The sequence below is a fragment of the Macaca mulatta genome, chromosome 8 (genome assembly GCF_049350105.2).
Source record: "Macaca mulatta isolate MMU2019108-1 chromosome 8, T2T-MMU8v2.0, whole genome shotgun sequence".
Lineage (NCBI taxonomy): Eukaryota > Metazoa > Chordata > Mammalia > Primates > Cercopithecidae > Macaca > Macaca mulatta.
In genome coordinates, this window is record NC_133413.1 from 11,869,816 (window position 1) to 11,895,280 (window position 25,465).

At 42.9% G+C, this 25,465-nt stretch overlaps 1 protein-coding gene across 7 annotated transcripts in view; it reads right to left on the bottom strand.

The window, feature by feature from the left end:
- Positions 1–2,925: 2,925 nt before the first annotated feature.
- Positions 2,926–25,465, bottom strand: part of LOC114680180 (uncharacterized) — a 70,003-nt gene continuing 47,463 nt past the window's right edge. For 5 of the 7 annotated variants that reach the window (XR_013397063.1, XR_013397062.1, XR_013397064.1 and 2 more), the window contains one exon: positions 2,926–4,929. Coding sequence is in view for 1 of the 7 variants with exons in the window: in XM_077943017.1 (XP_077799143.1) it covers positions 4,793–4,929; positions 13,078–13,174; positions 13,581–13,670 (324 nt within the window). In the remaining 6 variants the exon portion in view is untranslated. Of the gene's footprint in view, positions 4,930–13,077; positions 13,175–13,580; positions 13,671–25,465 lie in introns of all 7 variants that reach the window. The other 2 variants (XR_013397065.1, XM_077943017.1) reach the window with 1 other exon arrangement.

Here is a 25,465-nt window from a genome sequence, read left to right on the forward strand (position 1 = left end):
AGGCCAGTAGGAAATTCCTCATGGAAAGTCATGGTCCATGGACTCAAACCAAATCAGGCTCAGATTAGTTAACAGTGGCTCAAAGATGGGGAAAAAAATACACACTTTCCCCTTTTATTTTTTGAGATGGAGTCTCGCTCTGTCACCCAGGCTGGAGTGCAATGGCGTGATCTTGGCTCACTGCAACCTTTGCCTCCTTGGTTCAAGCGATTCTCCTGCCTCAACCTCCTGAGTACCTGGGATTACAGGTGCCTGTAATCTTTCGTATTTTTCATAGAGATGAGGTTTCACCGCGTTGGCCAGGCTGGTCTTGAACTGCTGACCTTGGGTGATCCACCTGCTTGGCCTCCCAAAGTGTTGGGATTACAGGCGTGAGCCACTGTGCCAGGCCTCGTTTTTAACTAGTTCAGTTAAAAACTGATTTTGGCACCCCACCCTGCACCCCCCAAAAAAACCTTACAAAACCAGAAAACAAAAATAATGAAAAAGATAAGATACTCCAAACTTGAGGTTCAGCCAAATATATATGTATCTATTTAGTTGTCAGCTTTGGGGTTTGGGACATCAGTGCACTCTGCGACGACTTTGGTCACAATTGTCAGCATGTGATTGCAGAAAAACAGGAGGAATTCTCCCCTGATGTATCCTCTACAGTAGACATGCTCCTTTTTCTGCCTGCTCTGCCTCTCTTCCTTTGGAACTCTCCTACACTTCATATGATTTGTGGGTCCTGTCAGTCAAGAGTTCTTACTTCCTCTGCCATGAGGGCAGGTTCACAACCCAGTCTGACTAACAGGATTACTCTGGAACTGTGCATGCTTTAGGGACAGACCTGAGGCCAGTCAGAATCCTGCATTAATGTAGATCTTGGGAAAGGAGCGTTAAGAGCCAAGTAAGCTGGAAGCCGCCCCAGCCATCTTGCCTCACAAAGAGAAAGTCTTTCAGATCATAAAGCCAAGCAGAGTGAGAGATGGAATAGGAAGAGGGCCCTTGGCTGTTATTGGACCCCCTGAAACCAGTGAGGCCTGTAGCCCGCCCCTGGGACATCCATTCATGTGAGCCAATTATTTCCCCATTTAAAATTAAGTGGCCAGGTGCAGTGGCTCACACTTGTAATCCCAGCACTTTGGGAGGCTGAGGCGGGAGGATTACTTGAGCTCAGGAGTTCAAGACCAGCCTGGGCAACATAGCAAGACCCCATCTTTAAAAAAAAAAAATTAACCTGGCCAACATTGACGAAATCCCGTACATATGTATATGTATATGTATATATGTATGTGTGTGTGTGTGTGTGTGTGTGTGTGTGTGTATAAAATATCTGGGTATGGTAGTATGGTTATAGTCCCAGCCACTCAGGAGCTTGAGGTGGGAGGATCACCTAAGCCCAGGGAGGTCAAGGCTGCAGTGAGCCAAGATTCTGCCATTGCACTTCAGCGTTGGTGACAGAATGAGATCCTGTTTCAAAAATTAAAATAAGTAGAGCTAGTTGTGTTTCTATCATTGTAAAGGGAAAAGGCCTCCATTAATTCTTCTACCCTCGAGAATAACTAATGTTAATATGAGAGGGTGTGTTGTCTTTCTCCATAAAGCTTCAAAGAAGAGAGTTGTTGCTGTTCCACCTGTTTCAACAGAGAAGCTCCTCCTTCTACAGATCTCCCTAAATTCCTCCTGTGGCAACGTTACTACATAACTACGATTCCTTTGTTCTTTTCTTCAGTTTAATGTGCAAAATAGCTGGTTACCATCTTCCATAGAGTAATCTTTGTATCCTCCAGGGAAGACAATTGTTGACAGTTAACACATTACCCCAAAGCTCGTTTCCTCCAGGCTGACAATCCTAGTATAATAACTTAAGTCCTTCTCAAAGATATTTTTTAGTATGCTTATCTCTGAATTGTAGACTTTTAAACCTTCTCTTTTGATCTGGAAAGGTAAAGGAAGCCCCCCAAAATTGGCATGGAAGGTCTTTATTGAAAAACCATAAAAATTCTATTACTGAAATGAAGTAAGACTAAGTAAATGCCGTCCAAGTAAATAAGGCACAAAAAATTTCAGGCAGAAAAAAATACAAATATGTGTATCTATAAACTTTTTTTTGGTTCAGTTCGAAATAGTTTAAGAGCAGATGGCAGTTTTGTGGGGATGCAGTTAGTGGTTGGGTTTTGCCATCTTATCAATGTGTTGTGTGAAGAAGGAGGTAAGGGAGCCTTTGATGTGTAGGAGGTGGGGTCTCTATGGGGTTCCTCACTGCTTGAATCTTCAAAGCTCGTAAGTAGAGGCTTGGTTGCTCCCAGGTTCTGTAGAAATAAGCATTTTGGGAATCAAGCCAAAATATGGGCTTGGTGGCTCATGCCTGTAATCCCTGCACTTTAGGAGGCCAAGGTGGGAGGATCACTTGAGGCCAGGAGTTCCAGACTAGATTGGGCAATATGGCGAGATCCTGTCTTGACTATATATATATATATTTTTAAAGTAGCAGGCCCTTGGGGCACACCTGTAATCCCTGCTACTTGGGAGGCTGAGATAGGAGGATCACTTGATCCTGGGAGGCTGAGGCTGCAGTGAGTTATACTTTGCCACTGCATTCCAGTCTGGGTCTCAGAATGAAACCCCATCTCCGCAACAACGAAAAAAGAGAATCAAGCCAAAAAGACTAGAATTCCTAAAAGCATGTCTCATACCAGGAAGCTTTAATTAAAGTAGGGGAGGTACCGATTTTCCTAAAGAAAGACCTCTGTTAAAGATCTATTTGTGACCTTAATGAATATGCTATTACTTCAAAAGCCTTTTGGACAAGACCCAAAATTTTACCATGAGGTCCTTTCTTCTGTCTTTAGCCTAGGAACATGATACAAAATCCTTTAAATAGAAAACTTGTTAGGTTTAAAGAGAATTCTTCTCTCGGTAAAATAACGTTCAGAACAATTAACTTTCAATTTTCTTTAATTACTTTTAAACATACATAAGTTCTCCAACATCAAAATAACACTGTGCCCCAGGGAATCCTGGGGGTCGAGTGGAGGCAGGGGGCTTGGTCCTCAGATAAGCTGTATTGCAGATAATCAGCAAATATTGCATGCATGTTCCCCAATAAACCAGTTAACAAAAGTCAACTCTTCCTTCTCCTCCCCATTTCCCCTCTTACCTAGTGTCTAAATATAATTCAATCATAGTTTGAGTAACTTCATTAAATTACCACCACTATCTTCAAAAACAGTATCTATTCCTGGTTAGCTAAATTACTTTGAGGCAAATTGAACATGTAAAAGTGGCTTGCACCTCTGTTTGCACATTCACGTTACCTGGGGAGCTTTAAAAAAAATGCCACTATCCTGGCTCCACTCCCAGAGGTTCTGTTTTAATAGGGATGGAAGGGAGGGCAGCAGCTATTAGTATTTTTTTTAAAGATCTGTACAATTTTAACCTGCAGTCAAGGTTAAGAGTCACTGATTTAGAGACTAAAATAGATCAATCGCGGGTTTCAAAGCAACTCACTAGGAAGCAGTGTGGTGTCACAGGAAAAGCATGAGAATCAGAGCTAGGTGTTTTTATCCTGTCTTTGTTCACTGGGCTCGATCAGTGTGCACAGTCTCTTTGTGCATCATTTCCTCACTGGTAAAACTGGGATAATTATGCCCACCTTACAGGGTTATTTTGAAGGAAAAAAGCTCCTGGCTCATGACAGAACCTTTACAGCAAGATCTGCTATTTGTGTAGCATTAACTTTTCCTGGAAAAACCATCTTCTCCCCTGTTCCTCTTAGTTGCCTCCTTGTGCCAATAGGAATCCAAATCCACACTGTTTCTGTAGACTCTGAATTCTCTGAATGTGCATGGATGGCACCAAAAGCCACATGAAGGTTGCAGTGTCTTAGGGTTTAAAAGACTTATTACTTCCTGTGCTTTGCTGAGAACACCTGAAGTAGCGTGGCTCAGTGAAATAAGCCTGAAGGTCTGAGTTCAGTTTTCTTACAAACCTACTGCGTTACTATCTCTGTTACTATGGAAAAATTATTAACTAGCTCCCATCCTCTCTGTGTCTTAATTGGTAAAATAGGATTCGACTAGATGATCTCCCAATTTTCTTTTAATAATCAGAGCCTGTTAGCTTTAAAGAGACTGTACGATCCAAGCCAGAAAAGCCTGCACATATTTTTTACCTGCTACAGGAGAAAATAGTGTCCAAGCAGCTTCTGCCATGAGGAGGTTCCATGAAGAGAGTAGATTTTTCTTCTGGAAGGCTGATTCTTTTGTAATCAATAGTGGAAAGCAGTTCTATCCTGACTTTTGGCTTGAGGACAGCATACGTGAGTCTCCCAGTCAGTCTTGATGGAGAGTAAGGTCTCTCAATTGATCTTAGGCTCAAAATGAAACCACATCAGAGCCTCCAGAGAGACTGAGCTTTCTGATTGCCAGAAAGGGACTTTACTGAATCCATAGGACATAGAGATTAAATTGCCCATGCAAGATTTTGGACTAAAATTGTCAGTGCAGGTTGCACTTTAGAGGCTCTCTGGGTCCATTGTTTTCAAACTGAACATGCATCAGCATCACCTGGAGAGCTTGTTAAATCCCAGATTCCTGGAACCCACCCCCAGAGCTTCTGCCTGAGGTGGTCTGGGATGGAGCCTGAGGCTTTGCTTTTCTAACAGATTCCCAGGTGATGCATGTGGTACAGGTGGTGCTGTTCCTAGGATCTCACTTTTAGAAACACTGCTTTAGGTTTCACTCCACACACTTCTGTGTTGGTCTATTCTTGCACTGCTGTAAAGGAACCCCTGAGGCTGGGCAATTTATAAAGAAAAGAGGTTGATTTGGCTCCTGGTTCTGCAGGCTGTACAAGCACGGCACCAGCATCTGTCCAGCTTCTGGTGAGGTCTCAGGAAGCTTTTACTGATGGCAGAGGGCAAATGGGGAACAGGGGTGTCACCTGGTGAGAGATGAAGCAAGAGTTAGAAGGGAGGAGGTGCCAGGTCCTTTTAAACAGCCAGCTCTTGTGTAAACTAATAGAGCAAGAACTCACTCATGACCAAGGGGAGGGCACCAAACCATTCATGAGGGATCCAAACACCTCCCACGAGACTCAAGACTCAGCTCCACCATTGGAGTCACATTTCAACCTGAGATTTGGAGGGGGTGCTTATTCAAGCTATGTTAGTTGTTAAGAATCACCTGGAGCATTTGTCAAAAACACCAATTCCTGGCCCGGCACGGTGGCTCGTGCCTGTAATCCCAGCACTTTGGGAGGCCGAGGCGGGCAGATCACGAGGTCAGGAGATCGAGACCATCCTGGCTAACACAGTAAAACCTCGTCTCTACTACAAATACAAATATTAGCCGGGCGTGGTCACAGGTGCCTGTAGTCCCAGCTACTCGGGATGCTGAGGCAGGAGAATGGCATGAACCCGGGAGGCAGAGCTTGCAGTGAGTGGAGATCGTGCCACTGCACTCCAGCCTGGGCAACAGAATGAGACTCCATCTCAAAAACAAAAACAAAAACAAAAACAGCAATTCCCAAGTCACTCCTGATTTAGTAGAGAGAGTCTGATTTAGTAGATTTACAGTGTGGCCCAGGCTGTTCTTATCATCAGGGGCCATGAGGAAACCCTGAGTCAATCAACTACCCATTAATTGCATGAGAGTCACTTGGGGAGATTTTAAACTCTGAAATGCTGATCCCTGGGACCTAGTCCCAAGACTCTAATTCTGAAGAGTGGAGCTGGGAGAGACTGCATTTTTAAAGCTCCTCAGATGACTCTGATGTGTAACTAAGTGGTCTCATTTTGTAGATGAGGACCCTAGGGAGGGTAAGGCATTGCTCGGAGCTACTGGCAGAAGCAGAGCCAGAACCCACATGGCCTAAATCCCTGTGCTCAGTCCACACTACCATTTTCCTTCTTGTCTTGAAACTGTCCCCACAGGGTTGCTAAAAACTGCATGCCAGGTTCTAGACAGAAACAGAGTTATAATAAAGCATAATTTGGGCTTCACTGCGGCCCACTTCCTTCTTGCTAAGTTATGCAGCACTAGATACTAACCCATTTGCATCCTCATTGTTCCTGTAGACAGGATCTCTGACATTAGACTCACAAGCCTTTTGTTTAAGGGTTGCTTAAGATGTTTTTCAGATCCTGAATTCCAGCAACCAGTTTAAAGACTCCACAGAGGAATGGGACCAGCATGAGAATACAGCTTCTTCATTTCCCTGTCCCAAGATTTCACTCTGCCTTCTTCGACTAAACAGTGACCACACTTCAGCCCACTCCAAAACTCTTAAAAACCCTAACTTCAAAGTCCTTAAGGGGGTGCATTTAAGAATCCCCTCTCATTTCCTCATTCAGTGACCCTATGATTAAGCCTCTTTCTCTGCTGCAACCCAGTATCTTGGTGTATTGACTTGCTTTGTGTCCCAGGCAATGAACCTATTATGGTTACAGTCTGGTCAGAGACAGTGGCTGTTTCCTCTGCCATTGACTTTCAAATGGAGAAGTCCAAGGAATGGGATATTACACTAAGATCCAATACTAGCTCTCTGACACCAACTGGAAGTCTCACAATTCAATTCTAACATTGACCTACTCTGAGTTAGTGTCAGATCCCACAAGTTAAAGGGCAAAGTCTCCAACAAGACTGCCGTTACCTCAGATGCCAGTCACAAATGTGGTCCCCAGGATACCCACACTTCTGTCTAATTTGACTACAAATTTTCATCATCTCACTATACAACCCCTCAAGTTTGATAACTTGTTAGAATGACACAGAACTCAGGGAAGCACTATATTTTGGATTACTGTTTTATTATAAAGGGCACAAATGAATAGCCAGATGAAGAGATACACAGGGCAAGGTCTGGAGGGTCCCCAGCCTAGGATCTTTGGTGTTCATGGAGCTGGTGTGCACCATCCTCTTGGTACATTGATACATTCACCAGCCAGGAAGCTCCCTTCTACTTTGGTGTCCAGAGTTTTTGTGTGGGTTTCATTGTGTAGTCTTGATTGATTAAATTATTGGCCATGTAACTGAACTTAAATTCTGGTTGCTCTGTCTTCCACAGAGGTTGGGGGAAAGGCTGGAAATTCCAATCCTCCAATCACATGCTTGGTCTTTCTATTAATAGCATGATCAGTCCCTCCCTTGAAGCTCTCTAAGGGCCCACGACCAGTCACATTAACATAAGCTCAAATGTAGTCAGAAGGGTCTTGTTATCGCCTGTTGGGAAATTCCAAGTATTTTTGAAGCTCTGTCCAGGAACTGGGGACAAAGACCAGATCTATTTTTTATGATATCACATGCACCCACATCCTCCCAATCTCAGCCTCCCTTGGAACACAGCTTCTTAGATTATCATCTTCCTACCCCTCACCATTTACAAGGAGTAGAGCAATTAGGCAGATTCAAATGCAGACTGAACAGCTGCTCAGCTCAAAAAAAAAAAAATTATCTTTGCCTTCACAGAAACAGCCTCTGGGTTCCAGTTCTGCTTAGCCTCTTGAGCAATGTTTTCTCTCTAGATGTGCATAAGGGATTTGGTTTCTGGCCAGCAAGGTCCCAGCTGTAACTTGCTCATTCCAAGTAACACAGTTCAGAGAGCTCTGCATCTTGGTTAATAACACCTAGTTTTGGCCAGGTGGGGTGACTCACGCCTGATGGGAGGCTGAGGCAGGCAGATCACGAGGTCAGGAGATCGAGACCATCTTGGCTAACACGGTTAAGCCCTGTATCTACTAAAAATAAAAATAAAAATTAGCCAGCTGTGGTGGCAGGTGCCTGTAGTCCCAGGTACTCGGGAGGCTGAGGCAGGAGAATGGCGTGAACCCAGGAGGCGGAGCTTGCAGTGAGCCAAGATGGCGCCACTGCATTCCAGCCTGAGGGACAGAGCAAGACTCCGTCTCAAAATAATAATAATAATAATTACAATAATACCTAACTTTTGTTTATTGCATTACTACTTTCAAAATACTTTACATTTCTAAGTTAAGCTCCACAGTGAACAACCCTGTGAGACAGGCAGGAAAATGTAATAATAATTTCCTTATTTTTTATTCAACAAACAACAAGTGCTTACTGTGGATGTGCTCAGCACAATTCTAGCTACCGAGAAACAAACATGAACAAAATGTGGTCCTTGCTGTCATCAGATTGGGAAACCATAGTTCAGATAAATGGAGTGACACCTACTCAAAGCCAAGCAGACCTTCTGATTCTTTTCCCAGTGCTTTTTCTGCTACAGGGTGCTAGGAGCACGAGCCTTTCATTAGAAAAGTCTCAGGGTTAGGCTGACAAAGTGTGAGGTGTACCAAGGGGACCTGTGCAGGACATAGAGCTTCTCTAGGATGCAAAGACCCCAGGTGACTTTCCCCTTGTTTTAGCTTCCTGTGGCTGTTGTAAAAAAAAAAAAAAATGACCACAAACTTGACAGTTTAAAACAACAAAAATTTGGTATTTCCCAGCTCTGGAGGCCAGAAGTCTGAAATCAGCATCAGTATCACTGGGCTGAAATCAAGGTTTTAGCAGGGTTGCACTTTCCCCAGAGGCTCTCAGGGAGAATCTGTCCTCTGCCTCTTCTGGCTTCTGGTGGCTGCTGGCATTCCTTGGGTTGTGGCCACATGGCTCCAATCGTTCCAGCCAACATTGGAGAAACTTTTCCTGTTCCATCTTCACATCACTGTGTGTGTGTGTAAAATTTCCCTCTGCTCTCTCTTATAAAGATACTTCTGATGGTATTTAGGGCCCACCTGGATAATCAAAGGCTCTTTTTCCAAATAAGATAACACTTACAAGTTCCAGAGATCATTTATGACCGTTATTCAGCTTACTAAACTCCTGCAAACCAAAGCACTCTTTGAGAAGCGGTCATAAGTGTTTATCTTTTCATCTCCAAAGATGCTCCACACAGAGGCCGGAACACCGGCTCTAGAAGGGAGCATGAAAAATCCAGTCCAACGCAAGCCTTTCACAGGTTACTTGTGCCAAGTTAATGCTCACAGAAGGATCTGGCCTCCTACTTTCCAGTTTTCCAGTCTTGGGCTGTTTTGCAAAGAAGTTGAGACAGGCCACAGACCCTTCTTGGGGGCCTCCTGGGCACCCCCCAAGCATGGAAATAAGGGAAAATTTTGAGTTCCTTCAAGGGAAACTCCAGGCACCGAGCCAGCTTTGAAAAGTAAAGGAGCAACTGATAAGCAAGAAGGCAATAGTAGCCTAAAACAATAGCCAAGGAAGTCAGAGTCACAGAGTGTTTGGTTCCTTTATAGAAACTAAAGATATGGGTTTATTTGGGTTTTTTTAATACTGAGTCTCGCTTTGTTGTCCAGGCTGGAGTGCAATGGTGCAATCTTGGCTCACTGCAACCTCCACCTCCCGGGTTCAAGTGATTCTCCTGCCTCAGCCTCATGAGTAGGTGGGATTACAGGTGCCCGCCTCTGTGCCCGGCTAATTTTTGTATTTATTTTATTTTATTTTATTTTATTTTTTAGTAGAGACAGGGTTTCACCACGTTAGTCAGGCTGATCTTGAACTCCTGACCTCAGGTGATCTGCCTGGCTTGGCCTCCCAAAGTGCTGGGATTACAGGAGTGAGCCACCGTGCCCAGCCAATAATATCTTAATATATGTCCCCTGAGAAACTTAGAAACCCAGCCTAACTTAGAAACCTAGACCTCTACCAAGTGGACCCACTGGCTGCACAGACCTCAGATGAAGGGGAATGGAGGACTGAAGTCTGACTGTGATTCTTTATTCTAAATTTCTTCCTGAGGGGCCTGGATGGAGCCACACCCACAGGTCAGAATTTAAAGTTCCTTCCTGCCAACCCCAAGTTTTTAGACAAAACTTTCCTTCCTTAGCCAACTGCAAATCAGAAAATCTCTGAATCCACCATCCACCTGTGGCCCCACTTTGAGATGTCCCACCTTTATAGGTCAAACCACTGTGTAGGCTTCACATATTGATTTATGACTTTGCCTGTTACTTCTGCCTCCCCACCTTTAATGGAAGCCATTGAGGAGTTCGGGTCTTAAGCAGTAGCTGACTGATTCTCTTGCTTAGTGGCCTGCAATAAGTGCCTCACCTGTTCTCACTGCAAATCCTGATGTCAATGTTTGGCCTTGCTGCACCAGGTGGGCAGACCCAAGTTTGGTTCAGTAACAAAGTTTTCCACTGAGATCAGGATATACACTCTTTACATATATGAGTCCCTCCCCTCTGGACTCACTCACTGCCTGGGACTCTCTCCAAAAGTTGCTACTAGGGTGCTGATGTGAAGGCAGAGGGGATAGAGGGTGGGCAGAGGAGGTGGGCAGGAGGTCACAGCCTGGTTGGGAACTGAAAGAGGGTGGAGAGTGGACACTGTCCATCTGGCATAGGGAAGATCCTTGGTCTGGTCCAAGGATGGTCCGGAGACCACTGCCAACTATTCCTTCCCCCTCCATCTCTAAGCAATTCTGCAATAGACCTTCCCAAGGGAGCTGGTTCACAGCCTCCCTACAGAATCCCAGGCTGCCAAGGCTGATAAGAGACCAGAGCAAAGGCATTGCCATGTCTCATTAGAGCCAGGCTGCAAGGTAAGGGCTCTGGGAATGCGGAGATCAGGGAGCCTTTGAAGTGCAAATTCAGAACTGCTGAAGGGCCTTGGTTCTTTAAAGGGAGATTCCTCTTAGTGACTGGTTAGATGAAAACTCTGGAAGTTTCATGTCATATAGCATAAAAGCCAAATACTAGCAGGGAGCTTGCCTGAAAGGACAAATACATCTGGAAGAAAGTCATCCTCTTTCTTAAACTAGCTCCCCCTGCCTGCATGGCTGCTAGCAGCCTAGCAATTCTCTGCCCTGCAGGCTGAGCCTCCATTGTCAATGGAGGACAATGAATTCTCCATCATTCCTGATATCCAACCAGCTAGCAAATCTTAGAGACTTGCTCTCTGCAATTCAATTCACATCAGTCGTTTCCTTGTACCACTGCCCTGTTTATGGTCCTCATTTCTACGCCTCATCTTTATTTTAATTACAAAAATAGCACATGCTTGTTTCAGAAGGGCCCAAGAGCCAAAGAATGCAAGGAGTGAAGTTCTAGAAGCTGCAAAAGACACGAAAGCAAGTTCTCCCCTGGAGCCATCTTGATTTTGGACCAGTGAAACTGGTTTTGAACTTCTTACTCCAGAACTGTACGAGAATAAATGTATGCTGTTTTAAGTCACCACCTTTGTGGTAATTTGTTACAGCAGCCACAGGAAACTAATACAGGTTGTTTCCAACTTTTCAGAATTATAAATATTTTATTGTCTTATAAATCTTCATGGGAACCCTTGACTCCAATCTCCCCTGGCTTGGGTCTGTCCTAAGTAGCCACTCCTCTGCTACGGGGCCTGTAATGATTCCCCTACTGCTGGAAAGTGAAATCCAAACTCTTTAGCTCGAAGATCCTCCACAACCAGCCCCAAACCACTTTTCTAGCCTTAAAATCAGCTATTTGTTCTATGACCACTCCACTCTCAACATGCACTTTGTACATTCATTGCCGGCTCACAAGATTTTCTATCTATGAAATGGCTTCCTTAGCCCTTAGCTCTTCTCTGCAGATGGCTCGAAGCTCCGGCTCAAATGGGATCCCTTCCTATAAGGTCCCTCTTTGTCCTCCACCCACACCCAACAGGATGTTATTTTTGCCTTCATTGAACATGCATAACACTTTGCATCTCTTTCCTGGCAAATATCAATTCTATCTTGTGTTTGAGTTATACATTTATATATTATGTGCCTAGCACTTAAACAGTTTGCTGAATTATTTGTTCATTAAATATTTGCTGAATTGAATTGAAATGTGAACTATGCTATGTAGAGAAGAAGGCCTACTTGTTGCTTGTGCTCTAGTTTGATATGGTAAGATGGAATCACCATTGATTTAACCAATTTTTAAATTTATTTTTATTTTTATTTTTTTGAGACAGTCTCACTCGGTCCCCCAGGCTGGAGTGCAGTGGCGCAATCTCGGCTCACTGCAAGCTCTGCCTCCCAGGTTCACGACATTCTCCGGCCTCAGCCTCCCGAGTAGCTGGGACTACAGGCGCCCGCCACCACACCCGACTAATTTTTTGTACTTTTAGTAGAGATGGGATTTCACCGTGTTAGCCAGGATGGTCTCGATCTCTTGACCTCGTAATCCGCCCGCCTTGGCCTCCCAAAGTGCTGGGATTACAGGCGTGAGCCACCGCACCCAGTCCAACAATTTTTTTAATTTTAATTATTCTGAGTGTATAATAGTTGTATAAACATAATTGATTTTAACAACAAAAGATGGTCATTAGAAATGGCCAAGTAAAGTCAGCTTAAATCATGCTTCTAATTTTTCAAACCTAATCCTTAATTTATTGTGCCTTTAGAGATGCAAGAATAAATGTGATGGCAATTCATGAGAAAAGAACTGGAGAATATGAGCTGACCCCAAACTCAATAGTGATTCCCCACTGTGATTCCGTTGTTAAAAACACTAATACCATCTCAGATGCATTTACAAGAGTTGCAAGTCCAGAACAAAGAGGAGATTGTCTCATGGTTCTTTCAGATGCATCTTCTGTGGGAGATCTGATCAATGTGGTCACTGTGTTTTTCAGACCTAGTAGAGCCTCAGAATAACTTGTGAAGCTGTTAAAAAAAAAAAAAAATACAGACTTCTGCATCCCACCTCCAGGAAATTCTGCATTCGTAGGTTGGGAGAAAGCCTAGGAGTTTGTATTTTAACCAGCACAAATTATTGGAGGCTCACTGGTCTAAAAAAAATTCTTGTTTTTTTCAGTGATGGAACTCTATTATTCAGAATATTGTGTCCAGTTTCCGGTTCCAGAGTCTCAAGCTCCCTGATTATTGTTTCTGCCAGGTCTCAGCATAATCCATCCCAAGTGTTGGTCTTTGATGCTGTACCTACCGGGAAACCAACGGAGCAACAAATCAATTGGCTAGCAGGGAAGGTCTGGGGTTTTAACTAACTGGTTATTTTTTGGTCAGTCACTGTCTTAGTTCATTTATGTTGCTATAAAGGAATACCAGAGACTGGGTAATTTATAAAGAGAAGAGGTTCATGTGGCTCACTGTTCTGCAGGCTGTACAAGAAGCATGGCATCAGCATCTGCTTCTGGTGATGCCTCAGGCTGCTTCCACTCATGTTGGAAGGAAAAAGCGAGGCTGCCTGTGCAGAGATCACACGGAGAAGGAGGAAGCAAGAGAGGACGTGAGTGGAGACGCCAGGCTCTTTTTAACGATCAGCTCTACAGGGGACTAACTGAGCAAGAACTCACCCACTCCCCTCTACCCCTGTCTCCTGAGGGGCATTAGTCAATTCAGGAGGGACCCACCCCTGTGACTGTAACACCTCCCAGTAGGCCCCACCTCTAACACTGAGGATCGAATTTCAACATGAGGTTTGGGAGACACACGTCCGAATTATAGCAATGAGCTTCAATTCCTCCATCGGGAATGTGGGCTGTAATTCACAAGCTCCAGCCACCTGATTGATTTCACAGAGATGAATGAAACAGGCCTAGACTATCATCACAGCAGAGGAGCCACCAAAAACAAAAATACGTAAGTGTTACCGGTAGTCTTGTGAGTGTGGTGGTGATAAGATCCTCAAGTGACCGTGGTGCAGGTAGAACTGGTACCTTGTCTGAGTCGATCCTATATTCCTGAAGGAGATCTGAATGATTCAAGGAAGTTATATTACCCATAACCCTTCCCTCACTCCAGAGGCAGAAACAGTATCAGCCATTCCCACTGCCTGGGGTGGAAGCAGTGGAAGTGGTGGGGAGAGCCAAGGCCATGGGTCACAAAGCTCTGCCTCTCTCACGCTGTCCATTCTAATGTCAGAGATTTACTGCTGCCACCCACATTAACAAAGCCACTGGAAGAGCCCAGTCCAGACAGATGACCAAGAGGAAGGAATCATTTCTCAGCCTTAGCACTATTGGTTTATCTTGTGCCCACTGTCATTAACCTGTGAGAGTGAAAGCAGGCTGGCCCATTTCATTTTCCGATCACCCAGTTTATGGCATCGTTAAAATTAATAGAGCACTCATCTCAGCACATAACGAGCAGACCATGTTGAGGAGGCAGTGTTCCTGGAAAAATACTGGCAGAGGCCCCGAGTCTATGTTCACTGTCAGCGTGGTGCAGCCCGGGCCCAGGTCCCACGCAGGTGCTGAGAACAGCTGGGAACCTTAGCTAAGATAACTGCACTGTTAAAATGGGCACTCTGTGTTCTCAGCCCCATTGTTCCTTGGTAGAAGGCACTGATGAGCTGAAGCAGTACTTGGAGTCAGAGAGGAGAAAGTAAGACAATTTGCACATTGATTTCTTTTGGGTAAAAGAGGAAGTGGAGGCTTTCTGTTTGGGATGATGAAAAAGTTCTGGAAATGGATGGCAGTGACGGTTGCCCAATATCGCTCAATATACTTAACACCACTGAACTGTATACTTAAAAACGGTTAAAAGTTTTCTGGGTAAGTTTTATGTTTTGTGTGTTTTATCACAATTTTTTTCAAAAAAGAAAGTGAGTCAGCTCATTCATAGAGAAGTCCAGTCATAAGTCTGAAGGTAGCTAAACATTTGCCACTATGTTGCTTCTTGATTTTAAATGTCACACTGAACACATAACCCTCTGTCCTCTCAGTACAGTTGACTTATCTTGGGAACAGTGACAAAAGCTGCCTCTTGTGGTAGGGACCATACATGTGCTTTTGCTGGTTCTAATTATGGGGCATTTGAGAATAAAGGGGGCTTCTTCAAACACTTCAGTAATTTTCAGAAAGGCTTGAGCCCTGGCTGGGTGCGGTGGCTCATGCTTGTAATCCTGGCACGTTGGGAGCCTGAGGCAGGTGGATCATCTGAGGTCAGGAGTTCAAGACCAGCCTGGCCCACATGGTGAAACCCCATCTCTACTAAAAATACAAAAATTAGCCGAGTGTGATGGTGTGCGTCTGTAATCCCAGGTACTTGGGAGGCTGAGGCACGAGACTTGCTTGAACCTGGGAGGCAGAGGTTGCAGTGGGCCGAGATGGCGCCACTGCACTCCAGGCTGGGCAACAGAGACAGACTCTATCTTAAATGAGAGAGACAGCAAGAGAGAGAGAAAGGCTTGAACCCTTTTTAAGACAGGAATAATACAGCATAGTTGCAGGACAATAGAAAATTCCAGGCAGCAGTTTTACATGACTAGCAAAAGGAAACTATTAAAATAGCTGCAGAAGCTAGGAACGGCTAAGACCCTGAAAAACCAGGGTGTGGACCAAGCGCTGACTAAGACCGACTGGACCAAACGTGGTGCTGGACTTGAGCCAGGTTTCACCTAGGACCTCACTATCTGCTCATTAACATCCTAAATCACACATTCACCAGAGCCATGACAGTTCCAGGAACAACCATATTCGGTGTAAAAATGGGCAGCACCACAGTTCCAAGAAATCTCCACCTTTTCCCAGGAATTTTCATGGATCTTCTACCCCTTGGTTAAAGAAACCTATACAGGCAGCAGCCCCGAACCCCCTTGGTGGATCTCTGTCTTGAGTACACCTGCATTCCCGTTTTACGAGTGTGTGCTTTTCCCTTTGCAACAAATCTCTGTACTTTCACTACTATTTCCCAATTCATCTTTGAATTCATTCTTGCAATGGCGTCAAGATCCTGGACACTGGTTGTGGTCGAGGTTCCACCAGCATTTGGGGACCTCCCTCAGCCTACTGGTGTCACTTTTATCCTTTGAAAGATAGATAGAAAAGCATTTGTCCCGGGGGTAGACCATCCTATTTTTCCTATGGAAATAATAAACAATTCATCCTAGTTAGTGTAGATAATATATTGTTTATATACCAACTCACCATTTGTCTTTCTCTTCCAGAACTGGATACTTCAGTAGAGTGCTGGACTACGTAAGGACTTTTGCATTTCTGGCCCAGATTCACATCCCTCTGTTAAATTAAGTTTAGCCTAAAGCTGCCTCCTTACATATTTTAAGTTCAGCCTAAAGGTTTCTCCATACATTGTGAACTATTACCTAACTGGATGTGTGAATAGACTGTAACCTACTCTTTTGCCAGTCACCAAGTTTTGGCCAATCAAAGATAGCCAGCTGTTCAAACCATGTTCAAATAAGGCAAACACTGAGCTCTAACCAGTCCAGCTGTTTCTGTGCCTGACTTCCGTCTTCTGTACCTCACTTTCCTGTTTCTCTCCATACATCCTCTGCGACCACAGCACAGAGTTCTCTGAACCTATTGAGGTTCAGGGGACTGCCCAATTCATGCATTGATTTGCCCAACTAAAACTCTGTTAAATGCAATTTGTCTAAAGTGTTTCTTTTATCACCTCTGCCGTATTTAGGCCTCTGAATGTCTTCACCATCCAGAGACAAATAGAATGACAAGGCTGAAAGAGGCCTGAAGTGTCCACTTCTCTGAAACCCCATGCAATGCTTGTCAAATAAATGGTCCAGACACCTCTGACTTGGCTTTCTCTTTGAGAAAAGTCACACCCTGTAACTATTACTCATTCTATATCCCCAGAGTGCCTGCCGACATACATCAGAGCTCAGACATAAATTAGGTTTCAGACACAAATAGATTTTTTAAGTATCTTCCACCAATCTCTAGATCTCTATTGGCTTTAGATTGGGTTATTTTAATCTTCCAGGAAGACTTTTGTAGGCTCAGAAATTCCAGATCAATTCACATTTTCTACTTGCAGTTTCTAGCTGGAAATCATGTATGGAAGCTGAGTCATCTCCGTTTCTCCTAGAGCCTGAGCTGGCTGTCACCGAGGCCTTGCTCATTATGCAGACTCATTCACCTGCATACCAAAAGCAGCACCTGACGGTCGGTCGTGGAAGATTTCCATCCTCACAGGTCATGGAATGCGTCTGCACTGGAATACTTGTTGTTTATCACCTACACTAAGGATTTACAACTGTCTAAGCGTTGTATTTCTAGTGACTGTATTCTGAATGAAAATCTCCTGCCCTGAAGCAAGGACAACTTCTTTATTCACATGGAGAATTATAGCAGGTAAAGGGGGAAAAAAAATCCCTCTCTTCATATGTGCAGAATAAAAATCTTATTAAAATAAGACCTTTCAGGTGCTTCCTTTCACTGTTCATTTGGGAAGGTATTTCACAGATGGTACGAACACCCTGAAATGTTGCCCGGTCGGAAATCTTTTATCTGCATCTTTAGAAGAACAAAGGGTATAACATATGGAAAGGCAGTAGATGGCACAGCTAAGGACAGGGACAGGAATGCAAATTATGATTCTTGTCTCAAAATATTTCTGGTTGGTTTCTACCCACCGAGGGCCATCTCTGGGTGCAGGGTAGAGATTGCACATGGCGTGATTAAGGGCACTGTGACTTCTTGACACCAATGCAGAACTGCGAGCTTTGCAAGTCCTTGCCCTTTATCAAAGACACACTTTTTTTTTTTTTTTTTGAGATGGAGTCTTGCTCTGTCGCCCAGGCTGGAGTGCGGTGGCGCGATCTTGGCTCACTGCAAGCTCTGCCTCCTGGGTTCATGCCATTCTCCTGCCTCAGCCTCCTGAGTAACTGGGACTACAGGCACCCACCACCATGCCTAGCTAATTTTTTTTTTTTTTTTTTTGTATTTTTAGTAGAGACAGGGTTTCACTGTGTTAGCCAGGATGGTCTCAATCTCCTGACCTCGTGATCCGCTTGCCTTAGCATCCCAAAGTGCTAGGATTACAGGCGTGAGCCACTGCGCCCGACCCAAAGACATACTTTTAAAAGAAATGAGGAAGGTGGATTTTCATTTTTACAAAGTCATCGTCGGGATGGGTAAAACTGTGTTTCCCCAAAATTTGTATGTTAAAGTCCTAACCCCTAGTACTTCACAATGTTACCTTATTTGGAAAAAGGTCATTGTAAATGTAATTGATAGATGATACTGGAGTAGGGTAGGCCCCTAATCCAGTATCACTGGTGCCCTTATAGATAAAGGGGAATTTGGATACAGAGACAGAGAGAAGACCGTGTGAAGACACAGGGAGATGCTATCTACAAGGAACACCAAAGATTCCCAGAAAGCCACCAGAAGTAAGGGGAAAGGCATTAAACTGATCTTCCCTCATAGCCCTCAGAAGGAACCAGCCCTCTTGACACCTTGATCTTGGACTTCTACCCTCTTGAACTGTGAGAAAATACATTTCTGTTGTGTAAACTACCCAGCTTGTGGTTTTTTGTAATGATAGCCCTAGAAAACTAACACAGTGGTCAAACTGAAAGCATTTATTTCAGTGTATTGTTTTTGCAAAGTCATAGAAGCTGTAATACCTAAAAGTACAATTTTATTTTCAAAGCATTATGACTAGAAATATTTCTTACTATCTTGATTTCTATTCTATTGCTCATACACACTCCTCATGCACACATGTAGATTTGTATATAATTCATAGAGTCTTTCTCTATTCCTGATTCCTTATGTTTGGAATTCCTATTCTTGGCCCTTAAAAACATTTCCAAAGACTTCTTGTCTTAGATCCCTCCCTCCCTCCCTCCCTCCCTTCCTTCCTTCCTTTCTGCCTGCCTCTCTGCCTGCCTCCCTGCCTGCCTGCCTGCCTTCCTTCTTTTCTTCTCTTTCTTTCTTGCTTATTGCAGCTGAAAATGTTCTCTCACAAAGACACACAGAACCAGATGGAACAAGAACCTCTTTAGATGCTCATTTTCATTCCACTCTATCGATTGTGTAAAGGTTTTCGTTTAAATTATGCTAGTAATTTTTATTTTCTTTGATGTCAAGAAGTTCCTCTTCCTAACTGATCGCAAGGTACAGTAGCTCCCCCTTATCCATGGGAGATACTTTCCAAGACCTCCAGTGGTTGCCTGAAACCTCGGATAGTACCAAACCCTATATAGACTACGTTTTTCCCTGTACCTATTTATCTATGATAAAATCTATCAGTTATGCACAGTAAGAAAATAACAACAGTAACTAATAATCCAATAGAACGTTTATAACAATATGGTGTATTAAAAGTTACATGAATGTGTTCCTCTTTCTCAGAACGTCTTACTGTACTGTACTGTGAGTAACTAAAACCACAGGAAGTAAAACCACAGATGGTGGGGGGACTAATGTATTTCATTTTGGTATTTTTAGCAAATAGGTTAAAAAGTCATTAAAACTTTTTTTGAAAGAATTTTTAACAGATTTTTTTTTTTTTTTTTTTTTTTGAGATGGAGTCTTGCGATCTTGGCTCACTGCAAGCTCTGCCTCCCAGGTTCACGACGTTCTCCTGCCTCAGCCTCCCGAGTAGCTGGGACTACAGGCGCCCACCACCAAACCCGGCTGATTTTTTTTTTTTTTTTTTTTTTTTTTGTGATGGAGTCTAGTCTAGCTCTGTCACCCAGGCTGGAGACGCCTGGCTATTTTTTGTACTTTTAGTAGAGACGGGGTTTCACAGTGTTAGCCAGGATGGTCTCTATCTCCTGACCTTGTGACCCACCTGCTTCGGCCTCCCAAAGTGCTGAGATTACAAGCGTGAGCCACCGTGCCCGGCCCATTAATAGATTTTTGATAGTTTCTTTAAGTGTAATAATATGAGAGTTTTTATATGTGACACACAGAATTTTTAAAGTGAAAAAAAAATCACATAAACTTGAAAATGTTTCCAAATATTCACTTTCAAATTATTCTTTTCATAGCATGCATTTCTTCAAAAAGATCTTCTCACAGATTGGCCATCTTGTTTTAAAATCTGATAGATCATCTCTGATTTTTAAAATAACTCATGATGTGGGCAGATACAGAGCCTACTTGGCAAGTAGAATAAATGTCAGGTCTTCCTTTTTCTTGATGTTCTCTTGTGCGTACGTTCTTATTATCTTCAATGGACTACTCAGGTTGTTTGGACATTTTCTGGGTCAGAGTTTTCTGCAGTGATGACATAGGCAATTCCTTGAAGGAATTGTTTTAAGCCACTTGTTCATTTTGTGAGGATTAGTTTAATCTAAATACAATACCTGTAAGTGCATTTAACTGGGAGCATGTCCAGTGCAATATTGTCCAATAACCTGATAGCCTGATAGTTCATGGCTAAGTAAGGGGCTTCCATCATTATTCTTTTTTTTTTTTCCTTGAGACAGGGTCTTGCTCTGTCACTCAGGCTGAAGTGCAGTGGCACAATCTCGGCTCGCTGCAACCTCTGTTTCCCAGGCTCAAGTGATCCTCCCACTTCAGCCTCCCTAGTAGCTGGGACTACAGGCACATGCCACCACACCCAACTAATTTCTGTGTTTTTGTAGAGATGGTGTTTCACCATGTTGCCCAGGTCTGGAACTCGTGAGCTCAAGCGATCCACCTGTCTAGTCCTCCTAAAGTTCTAGAATCACAGGTGTGAGCTACTGTGCCCAGCCCATCAACATTCTTGATCAAAGAATCTCCACTCTTCTCTTAAGATCCTGGGAACACTACATGGGTCCCATGATGATGTTTGGGACCTATAGACTAAATGAGACTGCCAATTTAATACATCTATTAATATTAGTTAAGTTAAACGTCTTATTTTTTGATAAAACTAAATATAAGTGGAGGTTTTAGCATTTTCTCCAGCGCTCCAACGAATCAGTGCTGGACATTCTGTTTGGGACATTCTAGATCAAGGGCAGTTGGAAGGGCTGTGAAATTCTTTAATACTTAAAAAACAATTTAATTTAAAAAATGGACAGATAACATGATGTTTTGAAATATGTCTACTTTGTGGAATGGGAAAATCAAGCTCATTAACATATGCATTACTTCACATAAATCCTTTGATACTTTTGATTAGATTCTGCCACATTGCTTACTATAGCTTTGGGAAACACAGGGGCAATATGGATAGATCACCATTGTACAGTCAAAGAAACTCACAGTAAGGCACCCTGGTCACTTCCAAGATTGTGGATTACTGGGGCCATCTCTGTTTAATTACCTCTAATTACTAAGTGAGTCTTAGCCCCATTTTCTTAAGGCTGTGTTGTTCTTTTAGACTGACTCCAGTGGGGCTTCCAAACATAACCCATAGAATATCCAATAGCAAACAAGCTGCCAAGTTGGCCAGAATGATTTGTTAGGATTTCTTTTTTGGCCAATTAAAAAATAGCTGTCAAAAGCACTACTTTTCAGGACTCATTAAGGTAATGTTCAAATTGTCTCTAATGATTTTTTGACCATGATTAAGCAAAACAAATAACACAAAACAAAAATCTTCCTATTTCCCAGAGTCCTGGGTTGATCACAAATGCTATTAAGGTTACGACAAGTTTTGTTCTTTGATAAAAGAAGAACCAAGTTTGGAAATTATCATTACCCTTTATTTTTCAACACACACACACACTCCTACATTGATTTGTTTCTGAGTGATGTGTAAGGGAATTTTAAAAACCATTTGGTAAATACATGCACTAGTGTGAATGGGTAGAAGTTATTAGTTTTAAACACTTCATATAATATGGAGTGCAAGTAAAAAGGCTCCCAGCTGAAATGATTAAAAAGTGATATTGTAGAAGAAGATGTGGTCCCAGACTCTTCCTGTACCAGTGTTACTTGTTGAGATTGTTCCAAATCTGCCTATTCTCAGGTTCCTCCTCCGGGATGCTGATATAGCAATAACAGGGATTTTTCAGCCGATTCTTAGGAACACTGGAGTTTAAGCACCATTGGTCTAGGCTGTGTGCCAATAGAGATAAAGGTATCAACTCAAGCGTTTACATAGTGCAGTCTGCTGTACTGGAAATGACTTATTTATTCTAGGTTCATTCACAGCTTCTGTTTATGGCATAATACCTTCTGAGACTAGGCCATTATGACAACAATGCCTCTGTATCCTCCAGATTCTTGGCTGTCACTATCCTGACCTACCACCTGTGTCACATCCCATCAGGTTCTGTGGATGAGGCATGGTGCTTGGCACAGACTGACACACTTTGGGGCAAACTTGGCAGAGCAGCCTGAGCCAAAGCAAAAAACAGAAATGAACCAAGATACAACCTTTGTGGAAAACCCTATTGAACAAAAGCAACTCTGTGGAGTATCCTCTCAGCTGCAAATTGAGACAGAATTGTGGGGCGAGCTTGGCCACTGATGGAGGTGATGAGCCTGGGGCTGGCATGAACAATGGGGACACAGATTGTTGGCTCAGAGCCAGTTTCTCTGACATGCATTTCCCAGCGTGTGTTCTATAGAACACCGATCTTACCCGATATTCCAGGAATAAGGGGTTTCATGGTTAAAACCCTTTCTTGGATATTCTTAAGTCTTTTTTTCTTTAACTTTCTATTTTGAAATAATTATAGACTCAAGGAAAGTTGCAAAATAGTCTTGTGTATCCTTCATCCAACTTCCGCCAGAGGGACATTTTGTATAGCTGTTGTACAGTGTCAACCAGGAAATTGATATGATACAGTGCCATTAACTACAGGCCTTATTCCATTTTCAACGTTTTTTACATGCATGCATTCAGGTGTGTGTATGTGTACAGTTTGCTGCATTTTTATGCTGTGTGTAGATTTGTGTAACCACATCATCACAAAGTGGCTCCCTTGTACTATCCTTTTGTATTCATCCCCTCTTTCCATCCCTGTTCCCTGGCAACTCTGATCAGCTCTAATCTTTACAGTTTTGTCATTTCAAGAACATTGTATATATGGACTCACACAGGTATGTAAAATGTTGAGATGGGCTTTTTCCACTAAGCGCAATGCCCTTTAAGATGGGTCCAGGTAGTTGCATGCATCAATAGTTTGTTCCTTTATGTTGCTGAGTAGTATTCCCTGGTGTGACTGTACCATGGTTAGTTTAACCATTCATCATTGAGGGATACTTGGATTGTTCCCAGTTTGGGGTGATTATAAGTAAAGACATGACCGTTCAGGTACAAGTTTTTATATGGACATACATTTTCATCTTTCCAGAATAAACGTCCAAGAATATAATCGCTTGGTTGAGTGGTAGTTGCACATTTAGCTTAATAAGGAACAACCAATGCACCATTTCAAATTTCCTCCAGGGATACACGAGAAATTCAGTTTCTCTGCTTCTTCTCCAGCATTGTTGCTGTTTTGTAGCTGTTCTAACAGGTGTGTCGGGATATCTCATTGTAATTGTAGTTTGCATTTTCCTAATAGTTGATGATTATAAATATCTTTGCATGTTCTTATTTCATCTGTATCTCCTCTTTGGTGAAATGTCTGCTCATGTTTTTGCCCATTTTGTAACTGGATTTGGGGTTTAATTGTTGAGTTTTGAAGGTTATTTACATATTCTAGATTCTAGTCCTTTTTAAGTTACGTGTATCTCCTCCCAGGAGTAGGTTGTCTTTTATTTGCTCAACTGGGTTTTCCACAGCACAAAAATTTTTCATTTTGATGAACTCTAATTTACTTTGTTTTCATGGACTGCATTTTGGTGTCATGTCTACTAATCTTTCACCTAACCCTTGGTCCTGGAGATTTTCTCTTATGATTTATTCTAAAAGTTTTATAGTTTTACATTTAAATCTGTTTAAATACAATATATAGTCCCAGTTTTACATTTAAATCCATGATCCATCTTAGATCACCTGATCTAAGCTATGAGCTCATAAGCTAGGCTTATGGGTCAAGATTTATTCTCAACGCTTTGTCATATATTAAGGGCTAATTAACATTCCAAAGTCAAAGAAATGTATTTTTAAGTTTAACCCCAGTTTCTGAAACTTGGCCATCTCTTCGTGCAGTCAGTATTTATTGTGCAATTTCTGTATACAAGGCACAGGGTTGGATATTGGGAAAATGGGCAGAACCTCTGTTCTCTATGAACTGGTTTATTTTTATTCATTTGCATACATATATTATTTGTTTACACAACACCTTTGGAACTGTATTTTGTGGAAATATTACTGAAACACCAGGGATTCTGTCTGGATTCTGTGGCTTGCTACACAGAAAGCCAGTGACTGACAGCCAATGACTGAGACTATGAGTATTGCCAAGGAAGAAGGCTTTAATCGGGCGCTGCAGCTGAGGAGATGAGAGCTCAGTCTCAAGTCCATCTCCCTGACCAACTAAAACTAAGGATCCATATAGCAGGGAAGAAAACAGGAACTAGGAAGGGGCAAGGAAGCCATCGTGATGAATGAGGGGTCAGGCATCTCATTGTCTGGATGTGGCAATCTGGTGAGTTTCAGTTCTTTGATACTTTTTTGGGGAGGTTGGAGGTCATTTCCTGAGGAAGGAACTCAGACAAAATAAATGTAGTTTCAAGTTTTAAGACCAGAAAGGTCAATCTCTATGTTTGTCCAAAAAACTACCTATGGGAGGATTGAGTTGGTTTCAGAAATTCTTTAGGAATTTCTGCTCAAGGCAGCAGACAAACAGAGAGACTGAGTCAGGTACCAGTGGAAGCAAAGAGAGATGCAAAATCAGAATGGCACACAGGCGGGAGTCAGGATCTGTTAGAAACCTAGAGTCAAAAGCCAGGAGGGCAGACAGAGGAAGAGGGCTCGGGAGCTGGAGGGACAGTGCCAGGGATCAGACACGTCTGATGGACTGTGATGGTCAGTTCCCAGTCCAGTTTTTAAAGATCTGAGGGCCTTTTTCTTTCCTTTTTATTTGCTGGGCAATGCAATGTTAGTGTCTGGCAGGAATCAGCTAGATTTATATACACACATACACGTTAAAAAAAACTTTTTTAATGCAAGGAGGCTTCCTTGTCCCTACCAGTTTGGAAGCAAAAACATATGGTCACAGCAATACTTGCAATACATGTCTCTGGCATTTCCAGCTGCCCCGCATCCTGTGAAATCATGATGGAGGTGCCTATGTGTTGCCTGTGCTCCACGCCTCTTCCCAATGACCTGAGGAATGACCCCTTTACTGTTTCCTATTCCAGCTCACAGTGGCCACACCTGGGGCTTCTAATGTGAATGCTTTTGTCACGGATGCTGCTGCTGTTCCTGGTTCTTACTCTGCTTACACCAAGGAGACTGATGTCCCTGCCATAACCCTACTTCCAATGCAGGCAGCATTTCCAATGCATTGCAGCTTTCAGGATTTTCTCACTGTGTCTTTGCCTCTCGTTTTCTTTAAGACACGAGCATTTGTCTACGGGGATGGCCTGAAGTGCAGTCTCCATTACCCAGAGTCATCTCACTCTCTGACCTTGACTCATGATCTGAGAACAAGTGCTCCCCTGCTTGTCTTCCTGAGGGGCATCTGTCCCTCTTGCAAACAGATATCCTTTGGGCTCTGTCATTTAGAAATGCCCTTATTTATCTGAATTATAGTTCCAGTTCAGAACATTTACAAAGGAACAGATTGTTCCCAATTTAAAAGCAGGTAAATTCTAAAAGTTGGCGAGACAGTCATTTAGAATTTGAGCCTCATATTCCATAGGTATGAAATTATACATAATGAAAAAGCTCCCAAGGCAGCTCACAGAAAGTCTACTTATACAAAATAAAG